This window comes from Nelumbo lutea, chromosome 5, assembly GCF_056320005.1.
Source record: "Nelumbo lutea isolate HS-2025 chromosome 5, American lotus-T2T, whole genome shotgun sequence".
Lineage (NCBI taxonomy): Eukaryota > Viridiplantae > Streptophyta > Magnoliopsida > Proteales > Nelumbonaceae > Nelumbo > Nelumbo lutea.
The window spans coordinates 45946084-45958035 of record NC_142688.1 but is presented as its reverse complement, the minus strand read 5'-3'; the positions used below and the strand labels follow the sequence as shown (position 1 = coordinate 45958035).

Below are 11952 nucleotides of genomic sequence, written 5' to 3'. Positions count from 1 at the left end.
CAGATTGTCTCTACTCTTTGAAATTTTGCAACTTCAAATGTTTGAAGCTTTGAACAAAATGCAACTTCAAATGTTTATGTTCTGTGAAACAACCTCCACTCTTTCGTTCTCCAGCTATTGTGAACCATGAATACTTTGGTATTATTGTGTTTCTAGGGGTGCAAATGGATTGGATTATGATTCAATTCGATATGAGATCCAATCCTATTTGGTCAAATTCGGGTCACCCTTTGTCAAATCTTTGGATCGGATTTGGATCCCCCCCCAACCAATCTGAGAAGATCCGATCTGATGTGTTATATATTTATAAATAAAAATATATATAATACACACACACACACACACACACACACACACACACACATATATATATATATATATATATATATATATATATATATATATATGTATATTATTTATTTATAAATATGTTACTTATATTGCATTTTTATAAATTTGTTGTATTATTTATTTTTTTATAAAAAATATGTATATATAATGAAAATACTTGAAAAATACTTGTATTTTTTGTTTTTTCTTTATTTAAATTGGTATATTTTATTTTTTTCTTTTAATAATTTATTAATTTTTAAAGAAAATAAGTAGGATCAAATCAAATCCAAAGATCCGATAAGATTCAAATTCAGATCGAGTCCTATCAAATATGATCTTCGAATCGGATTGGACCCCACATGAACTATGTCGGATTGGATTCAAATATACATTTATTGAATCCAATCCGATCCATTTGCATCGCTATGTGTTTCCAAGGCTTTGAACTATGTTTGCCATGTTATCAATAGTTTAGAACTTCAGATCCTAAACACTCAAAGACCACGTTGACAATTAGAGAATTCGGTGATGTTTAGCATTGATGATGATTTCTCCTTATCGATTATCCAAAAATGGATGATTTTTGAAATCAGTGATTTTTGAAAAACCATAAAAAATTGTTACTGATATATCATTTATGGCATGTAAACCAAATTTTGAGAAATGGGCTTTCAATGCCATGTTAGATGCCATGCCATCCTCAAAAAATCGGAATTAGTTAAAAATTAGGAAATTACCAAAAAAGGGCTGATTTCAATAGGGGTGCAACTTGGACGGACCCAAACCGGCCCAACCCAGAATTTTACATGGGTTGGGCTTGGATTTTCAGTCCTCGGGCTTGGCTCAGGCCTAACCCTTAGGTAGCCCGAGCCTGACCCAAATTCGGCCCAATTAAATACATATATATATATATATATATATATAATTTTAAAGTGGGTTTATTGACTAACCCAAGTTCGATCCGGGCCCGAGTGCACCAAATTACAAGGTGGGCTGGGCTCAGGTTGGGAAAATCGGGCTTGGGCCTTAAGCCCAAATTTTAGGGCCAGGCCTGGGTTGACCATAAACCCAGCCCAACCCGCATAACTTGCACCCCTAGATTTCAATTATCAATTTCTTGTTAATTTCCCAAAAATTGACTTAATCAGCCAACCAAACAAGAAAAAAAAATCACTGATTCTTCAAATTCTGATGTTTATCCTATTTGACGCCGATTTCTGGGAAATTATCATCGAAGCCAAACCTCACCTTAGTGAGATCCAGAGATTCCTCTAAGTCTATAGCTGACACCCTCCACTGGTAGTAATCACGTATCCAATACGGTAATTTGAAGATTGAAGTTTGAACCTTAGGCAGGTCCCGTATAAAGGATTTTATATTGAACAGTAGTGAGGTAGCTTGGCACAGTTTGAAATCTCTTATGCAAATTCATCTGATGTTACTCCAACAGGAATCTAGGTATGTTGTAATGACAATAAAAAAAGATGGTATGAACAATTGCAACTTCTCTGCTTAGAGGTACTTTAATAAGCAATGGACATAGTTTCGGCTTAGCACGAACATATTTGAATCTAGCTTCTTCCATGGTGGTAAAAGAACAAGCAAATTTAAACAGTCTGGTTGATGACCTTCTACACGACTAGTTTATTGAGCACTGTGAGAACTGAAAATAAAACTAAAAGGAGCAAGAATCAAATAGAAAAGCAACCAAATTTAAGGTAAATGGTCTCCTAACACCTTTGTTTATCTGTGCCCAAGAGGCATCATGACTTGTGAGTCGTGCAATGTTCCAATATCTGTGATGTGATAGGCCATGACATCAGTAACATACCTAAACCTGAAAAAACAGAGGAACTGAGTAAGAATTTGCAAAGCTAATATTTGGACCACAAAAGCTCAATGAAAACTGAAGTCAACAGTAAATATTTTCCTTGAACAGAAGTAAGCACAATTTGCAGCAACTGCAGAAGATGATTTACATGCATATCTAAGAAATGAGATGAAGTTAATATTAGTCTCATCAATTTTTAGCATTCTTCCCTGAAAGAACATAATAAATATTTAAATATCCATTATTGTTTTCACATCCTCCTCCGCATCTAATATTCCAGAAAATGCCTCTGATTCTTGAGGGTCCTATTCTCAGATTGAGACATTCTTTTCACAAATGGTGAACTCCATGGAGGGTCAAAGATGAGATTTATTGTATCATAATTGGGGCGCTGCTTTGGACAAGCTTGGGTTGTGCTTCTGTCACAATTTGAATGGGCCTGGTCCAAGGACCCTAGCCCAAACCAGTGTAAAATGCTTTCTTGGGCCAACCTGAGTATTTTATTCCACGGAAATGCATAGCTTGGTAATAAATACCACAACCAAATAGAGAAATCATTTTGGCTCTCACATAGATTTATGAGAAAGGTTACAATATACCTCCACCTAGAAAAAAAGGCAACATAATAAACCAAGCATCCACTTGCATGAACCAATGTTTTAAAACGCGGAGGCGTAATGCAAAGCATTCCACTACCTAGAGGCATGAGGCAGATTTCAGAATGCAAGAGGCATAAGCCTCCCGAACACAGAGGCGTAAGCCTACTTAAGAGGGGGGATAAAGAGAAAGGAGGAGATTTTATTTTTCTTTATTTTTAATAAAAATCTTTTATATTAAGAAGAATGAAGATGCATATCACTAGTTAAAAGGAGGGGTCCAGGGGTTAGTCCTCAACCCATCCTTATCTTTTCTTTCCTTCCCTTCCCTTTTCTTTTCTTTCTCTTCCCTTTCTTTCCTTTCCTTTCCTTTCCTTTTTTTTTTCTTTTTTCTTCATTTTTTTCTATCTTTTTACATCGGGTGTGCATGGGGCATATGCCTCTAGCACGCCTCATGAAAAAAGCATATGAGGCATATGCCTCTTGCACCTGAAGCATACACCTCAGAGGTGTCAGCGCCTCTGGCATACACCTCAGGGAGTTTTGGGGGCACCTCGCCTAGAGGCGTGCCTCCAGGCATACACCTCCCACGCCTTTTAAAACACTGGTATCAACACTTTCCATCAGAAAAGTAAATGAAAGAAGAAACAGGTGTGAATGAACAGAGGAAAACTAGCCCGGATAGACTTCCAACTTCCAATATTAAAGTGCATTTATCAATATATGATTCTAGAATTTTTAACAAGTCATACAAAACAGCTTACCACACTGACACCATTGATTTGTTTTTGTTTCACATTAATAAATGGTGACTTGGAAATCTGATAAGAGATAATAGATGTGGCCAAAACTTAACTCTTCATACAAGATAATTGTTCTTACTGTGGTTTTTCAGACGATTAGCCTCATACAAGACATGGAGAACTCCCACAATACCAATAGGTAGATCTGCACTGGAATATGCTTAAAGATACAAATTTTTTTGTGCTCTGGGAAATTTACAACTTGCATTAAAGGAAACTAGAAAATGACAAACAATCACACCATTCTGCATTGTCACAATACCAATAGGTGGATCTGCACTGGAATATAATACCAAGTCTACATAAACCAAGGTTTAAAACTTGTTGCCCAAGCTTCACTTCAATGAATTTCTCCAAATAAATTATTGCCAATAGTAACCTGATAACCAGACTTGACTATCCCTGCTTATTCAATAGCCTCCACATGACATCAGGTAAAATATTATCAGTTGTATTCTATGCTCAATAATTCCCACTCCCTTTCTAATCTTGGGCCAGCCAATAAAGCAGTCATAAGTGAAATCTTACAGATCAATCTTTAGTTTTATATATTGCAAGTTTTCAACTAACATTAACACTAACAGAAAAAGTAACAATATTAATATACAGGAATTCCTATAAATTACAAAACAATAGGAGATTGTCAGATGAACTTTCATCAGTGGCATTTTCAGGTAACCAGGGAGAAAATATTCATATAATGGAGCTTTTAAGAAGCTGGGTTTAGAATGTATAAAAAAAGATAAATGACTTTTCAATGAATTCAGACAAGTAACAGAGGTGGGAGATATTGAGCTTTTGTGAACATTACCTTCAAGCTTCCTGTACACTTCCCTTCAAATTCCACTTAATCCTGTCTCTTCTCAGAATCCACTAGAACAAAGTCTTTTGGAATTCTTTTAGGAAAACAATCTTGCAGCACTTTCTAGAACTAAAACATGATTTTTAACAGGCTCAGAATACAAATCCAAGATGTAATTCCTCATCAATTAAATAGGAAAGTGAACTAGGAAGCTTGGATTTAAGAACTTGACAAACTCAGTAGCAGTGAAAATAGGAGAAAAAAATGGAGGATTACTAATACCTTAGATTAGTAACTTTATCCAGTTCAAATTTGAATTTCAGATTTAGAGAAACCAATGATTGCATCAGTGAGTGAATCGGTACAAATAGAAGGTTCTAAAAGAGCAAGAAGAATGGTACAAAATGATTTACAGACTAGTAACTTGAAAAACACATGGCTCTTGATAGAACACAATTGCAAGAAAGGATTCATGTGGCCAACCCCAAATAGTTAGGATTAAGGCTGTTTTGAGTTGAGTTTAATAAAAATTTAAACTGAATGAAAATGAAATCTACAGTTAGAGAACCTAGATAAAATATCTCTATAGTAATTAATAAGGAAGAAGAGGGTTCTCAAATACGAAGTTGAGCAAAAACAGAATCTCCTAATCCAGCAGGCACTCCAAATCCAGACCAGCCAAAATGGTTTTCAGGGCCAATCAAGAATTGACTCTCCAAATCAACTAGGTAAGCATGAAAGACCTTCAAGTATGAACAAGTTGAGCAACTCTTGTTTGATAAATAATGGAAATGCTGTTGATGCTAGATCCATCGAGTCAACAAGGCAACCAAACATCTAAGGAAAAGTAGCAACACTACCAGCTAACAAGTGCACAACAAGAAATAGAAAAAGAACAGGTGGGTTTGGTTTATGTTTAAATAAATGGTATGCTGTGATACACCATGCAGTGAGGCCAAGAATGGAAATCCTATAAATATATTCTGCCAAAAGATTCCTTTTAATACTTTACATGGATACAAACATGGACATTGATACGGGGATCTCATATTGCCCAGGATCCAAGACATGGACAATGTGGATGACCATCAAATATGCTGGTAGAATGCTTTATTCACTATTTGCAGCTTTCTTAAGTCAAGTTTAGGGATTTATTATTGCAACTCCAGGCCGTAAATGCCTTAGTTTGCTCCAAGGTGTTGTGTGATACTTAGAGACAGAGGGAGAGGGAGGAAGGGGGGGGGGAGAGAGAGAGAGAGAGAGAGAGAGAGAGAGAGATCCATGTGTCCAAAACATCAACAATGTACAAACTGCCATTTTGACACATGGAGCAGGAGTCACTGCCAACCCAAAATACACATGGGATAAGTATTTTGAAAGAGATAATGAGGGAAGATTTCAAGGCCCAAATAACTCTTAAACCAGATAGAGGCAATCATACTTATTTTCGGAAGAATATGTGGCTTGTTGACAGACCACTATCTGTGCCTTATCCCGTGTTATATAGTTTTGCTGTAAACCAAAATGCCATTATTTTAGGAATACTATGAACTGGAAAGAGTAAGATAATGTGGACACCCCATTTCAAAAGAAACCTGAACGATTAGGAGGTAGAATAGCTTATTTCTGTACTGGATATACCGAACCAATCACATACAACACATTAAAATTACACTTGAGCCCAATATAAATGATCCTTATTCACCCCTTGCTTTGCTAATGAGTTGGCCGTCCCATTAGCCAATCTTCTAACTCATTGAATCCTCAAGGGCATATTTCTTGATAGCCATCCCAACCAATCTCTTACAGAATCCTCAGATACCTGAATAAGAAAGGATGAAAGGAGTGGGTGCTTTTCTGTTAAATCTTTTTATGAAGTCATGGAGTAGGAAGGTCATCCAGTCCAATGGAGCTGGATTTGGAGGTTAGAGGCACCATCAAAAGTCTCATTTCTCATGGAGTAGGAAGGTCATCCAGTCCTATGTATGCTGCTTATGTAATCAGGAAGCTGAATTAGTCCAGCACCTTTTCATCCAATGCAGATGGACATAATAAATATGAGCCTACTTATTTCAATTGTTCTGCACAGTTTGGGTTTGGGTCGCCTCCAAAGATCTTCAAATGCTGGTATCTTCCTCGCTCATGACAGGGCTGAGACTTAGAGAAAGAATCCTCCGGGGACAGTGTGGAAGGAGAGAAGCTCAAGGATCTTTGACAACAGAACTACTGTGGTGAAATCTATCATCAGAAAGATGGAGGGAACTCTCAACTGAATACCAAAAGCTGAGGAGAAAAGGTTCTAAATGCTATTGCCCACCTTATAACTAAAGAAGATGATCCACTAGTTACTTGCTATAGTGACATACGATGAGTCTAAATATTAATCCCTAATTAAGAATATAAATAAAATGGTTGACAGAATCTTGTCAAGAAAAGAAAACCCAAGGAAAGCTTCCACGGTGGAGCCAGGAAAGCCAGCAAAGAAGAATTGTAAAAGAGCTGTTCCAACATTCTCAAGAGGGATCCATACAAAGATCAAACAAAAAAGGCTACCATTAGCTTCCAATTTTCAACCAGTTGCTACTATCTCTAAAAATCGCCATGCAGACAACACAGTAACTTGTAATTATGGGCCTACAAGCTAATATTCCTGTTCACTCAAATTCTTAGGCAGCCCTCTCTTAATGAGTAACCATGTCAAACTTCCATCACAAAGTTATCTTCCCGTCTTGATGCAGAATAAATCTTATTGTTAGCCACCACCCATAATTGATGGTTATCATTTTGACTCATCATCACCAGGTCCACGAGCTAACTTAAGCCACTGCCACTCAAAATTCCCCCACCACAAACTCATTGCTTGTCAGATTCTCTTATCAATTCAGCAGAGATCAAGCCCTATTGATCAGGACTTCATGGGCCTTGTGTTTATAAATCACAATTATCTTCAGCTGGCTTCCCCTTCATGTGCACTATTACCATGCATTATGGTCCAATTGGAATTGATGAGAACATAAATAACCTCACACAGAAACCTACCATATCCCCCCCCATGCTTATGTTATTTAAGAAGACAAACACACAAATATTTTCACATACATGAAAAAGAATATACAATAATGAAGAAGACCTACATGAGGATGAAGAAAGAGAAGGTGTCTAATGATAGAGGAGAAAATTGGGCTACTGCCAAGTTTGGTTTTTTTTTTCGTATAAATAAAAAAGAAAATTTATTAAGAACTAAGAAAGAAGAATCAAGGAGGTGATAAGCTATCACCCACAAACAAAGATAAAGCAACCCCCTAAACCATCTCACAGCCAACTCACAACACCCAACACAACAACACAAGCCAAATTAACAACTACCACCCAAATCCACCAAGTTTGGTCATTGAGGACATTGCAAAATTCTAACAAATAAAACAACAAATGTGACAATTTTCAATTCAAACAAAGATATAACCAAATAATACTCCTAGAAAATTGTCTTATTTCTAGTCCCAAGACAAAATATAAATACAACATATGTAAGGAAGTATCTCTTCTTTCTCGCTTAGATACACATTTCCAACCCTCTTAAACTGATTTCTGGCACCAAATCAGTAAACTCAAGCATGTGACCAACAGCTTCTGACTAAGATGGTCTGGCCTTGTGCAAATCAACAGATTAGGATCAAAGGATTCAGTATTCTTTGTTTTAAAGATCAGGACTCCGTATTTCTTTTATTTTTATGGTAAACCAACAAAACCTAAGCTATAAAGAAATCAACCATGTCTTTAAAGGTTATTGGCTAAAAAGTCATTCTACCAAATAAAACCAAGATAACAGACTCCCAGAGCAGATTACATACATCCCTCTCTTGTTTTGATCATCAAGGATTTGCTGAAACCTATAAAAAAAGCATTAAAAATTAAGCAACATGCAGAAATAGAAAAATATCATTGTTTCAAGCTCTCCAACAGAAATCAATCCAGAGAATAAGCTTTCACCTAAGCCTTTCCGGATCCACAAGCCATATTAACAAAAGGAAAACCTAACAGATATATAGTTAGAGAATTAATGTTAGGCATCATGTCAATCACATATAAACAAATTGTCACCTTTACACAAACAAACTGAGTAAAGCAACATTATATCACATGAACATTTCCCACAACTAACAAAGAATTGAAATGAGAAGAACAGATAGATGTTGGTAGTTCACAGACGAGACACTAATGAACAGAAAAGAGTGATCCTGATGGTTAGCAAGAATTCCACAGAGGTATATATATAGCACGTTCATGCACCAACCAATTCATGTACCCACTTCATTCCAGCAACAACTCATATTCTTGCGGATAAGCTAGGCTCATACGGCAACCCAACAAGGTTATTCCTTCCCATTGCCTGCGACTTGCTCCGTACACAAACATCATTCTCCGGCAGCCAATGCCAAGTTCGCTCCGCCAAATTGTAGATAATCGACTGCCATCCCCGGTGCGTACTAAAGCACACGAGATCTCCATGACCTTGGCACTGAATCAACACCGAGTGCGGCGAATGTATCTTCTTCAATACCTCATCGGGCATCTCCTCCACCTTCACCCACCGCATGCTCTCCATGTTAAGCTCCCATATACAAATACTCCTAATCAAATAATCCTCCACAATTTTCCCCGCCAAAAGTAACTTCCCCCGACATATAAGCAACGACGGGCACCGGAGATCACCCGCTGGCATTTTCACATTCAAATCAGTCCACTCCCTCTTCCCCATATCATAAGCTATCAGGCGGTAACCTTGCGAAGTATTGAGCGGAGTCGCGAGGCAATAGAAGAAACCGTCGTGCCAAATCGCATGAACTTCATACCAAAACTGCAAGAATTCCAGCTGGGACCGACAATGGTGTTCCCACCGCTGTGTTCTAGAATCGTAGACTTCGGTAATGCTCTCGTTTGAATCAGGTTCAGGGGTTCCAGTGACCAAAATCTTGTACGAATTGGTGATCCCATCGGCGACCATGCCGACGATATCGATGTATTGAATTTGAAGCATATCGGGCAAGACCCTATGGGAGCTAGTGACAGGATTACAGACGATCAAGGTAGGGTAATCGGAATTGCGGTTACGGAAGCAGAGGAGACCACCGGAGGACGCTAAGAGGAGGACCTGAGAGGAGTCGAGAGAACACCGATCGTACAGAGGAAGATTGTTCCAGAGACCGGAACGAGGACTGTAAGCAGCGACTATGTGGCGCGTGTGGTAGACGAGGAACCAGACGTCTCTAGGGGAGAACTTACCCCAGAGGTCCAGGAAGGAATTGGATGTTAGCAAGGAGTTCCATTGCTTGCATACGCAGCGGCAGCGGAACACGGCGGAGATGGGGAGGTGGGCCAGGATCCTCTCTGTTAGTTCCTCCGGCAGCCGACTGAAGAAGGATTGCCTCTCCACCATATCTGATTTCTTCCTCTGTTCTTCTGAGAAAAGCAGAGAAAGAAGAATGAAACCCTAGAAAGATTGGGATCTAGAGTAGAAAGGAGGGGGAAATCAAGGGAAATCTGAGATGGTTTTTGATTGATTTCGGTTGCTTGCTTGCTGTTCTCTCGTGGGCTAGTTGGTTTGGAAATGGAGCTACCAGATTCTATCTCTCTTTCTCTCTCTCTTTCGATAGATTTCAGTTTTTCTTTTGTTCTGGCTATTTAGAGGGGAAGAGAGAGAGAACATTCAGCATGTTCAGCGGCGGGAACCGGGAAAGGAAAAATGACGAATAGGTCCTGTGAACCCTCTCCCATTGCCACGTGGCAATATTTAATTTGATATGGGCCCTACGTCGGGAAACCTTTTGAGTTTTGACTGGTTTGTGTTTCTTTCCCTTGGGCCAATGGGATGGCAGCGCACAACGGGGATCACGGGCCCGAAAAGCGAAAAGCCTTAAAGACCCCCCAACCCAACCGTGTCGAATGTGGGTTTTGATCCCACGTTTCCTCTACGACGAGCCAGAAACTTTACCATGTCATAGAGGTTGGACGGTCTGCCACGCACACGCAAACAATGAGCCAAAATCTTGTATAGGTTTCCCTACATTTCCTATTGGGATCCTCATTCCTTATCATTTTGTTTTTGTTTTCATTTTATTAAAAAATAAAAATAAAATAATTAAATTTTACAATCCTATTAGAAAAGATTCAACCATGTTTTTAAAAATATTAATATATAGATGTATGTGTATATATATACATATATAACATATGCATACATATATACATATATATTAGTGGGGATCCCATGGGGCGGGAATCGAGATTCCCACGAGTGGGGAGTGTTCTCCCTGTTCCCATTTAACGGGAATGAAATTTTCCCCATCCTCATCCCCATAGGGGGAAAATCATCCCCATTCTCGCCCCATTCGAGGTGGATCCCCAAGGGGATCAAGGAAATGGGAAAAATTGTTATCCCTAGCATAAGTGTCCCACACCTGTGCCAAAATCTTGTTGTGCAAATGGATTGGATCATATTCGGATAGGAGTATGGATCAAGGTTTTTAAAACCGAATCGAACAATGAATCGATCAGGGGTGTGGTTCCCAAGTTGAATGGTCCAACTGGCCAAAACCACTGAACAATTCGACTGCCCGGATCAGTAGTTTGCTGACCAAATTAACGTTTTTTGGCAAAATAACGGTTTTGGGGTAAAACAGAATCGATCACCTGATAGGTTCCTAGTTTTTCTAGTCCGACCATCCAGTCTGCTTCAGTTTTGAAAACCATGGTATGGATAGATATGTAAATCAAATTTGGATATCCGATTGAATCTACTTTGTCATTTAAATTAAGATATTAATTTAAATTTTATTTGTAAATAGGGAAAATCTATTTTGAGGTGAGTTTTTGGTTTTATTTGGTGTTTTTAATGGAGGTAATTATCACTAACTTTTTTGAGAGTGTAGTTAACTACCATTTGAGTGGATAGATACATGTCTTAGGAAGGATTAACCACTTTTGATATGTTCTTTTTTGAGAAAATAAGATGCCACTTGTATGAAGGAGGATCTTTCTAGTCCAAAGGCTTTGTTTTAATATATACTAGTCGGGATCCATGCGATGCACAAGATTCATTAAGTGAAATTGGAGAAGAAACCTTATGACATTTCCAATTAATTGAGCTAAGTCAGTCCAAGTCCTACTCAAGAGTTATTTTTTTTTAGGTTATGCCTAGTAGGCCCAAGTATGGTTTTATTCTCATATTATTGTCAATTAATTTTCTTTTGTTTTTCATAAATACCAACTTTGCTAGGATTTTAAAGGAAAGATGTATATGGACTTCTCTTTTCATCTATTCAATTTCTTCTATGTCTTTAGATCCTAAAATAATAATATTATTTTTTGATCCATATAGGCAATGGTTTAGCTTTTTTTTTTTTTTTGTTTTTGATAAAACAAGGAAGTGCTACACAAGACTGGGGGTAGCACGACCCCATGAATCACAGAAGAAAATTAAACCAAGGCCCCCAAGGGGATTACAATGATTAAATGAAATACATCCATTATCAGTCGAAAGCACTTCCCTAGCAATCCAATATGCCGCTTGGTTTGCCTCTCTGTAAA

The 11952-nt window shown here is 38.1% G+C and overlaps 1 protein-coding gene across 2 annotated transcripts; it reads right to left on the bottom strand.

Moving 5' to 3' along the window:
- Positions 1–1823: 1823 nt before the first annotated feature.
- LOC148852131 (F-box/kelch-repeat protein At5g15710-like) lies at positions 1824–10021 on the bottom strand. Of its 2 annotated transcripts, none has more exons than XR_016099974.1 (2): positions 4375–10016; positions 1824–2170 (listed from the first exon to the last, which is right to left on the bottom strand). XR_016099974.1 is itself a non-coding variant. In XM_088947865.1 (2 exons), the coding sequence occupies exon 1, from the start codon at positions 9800–9802 to the stop codon at positions 8693–8695; it is 1110 nt and encodes a 369-aa protein (XP_088803991.1). In that variant the 5' UTR covers positions 9803–10021; the 3' UTR covers positions 1824–2170; positions 8660–8692. The 2 variants fall into 2 exon arrangements, 1 of the variants encoding a protein (XP_088803991.1); XM_088947865.1 differs by having other exon boundaries at positions 8660–10021.
- Positions 10022–11952: the final 1931 nt, after the last annotated feature.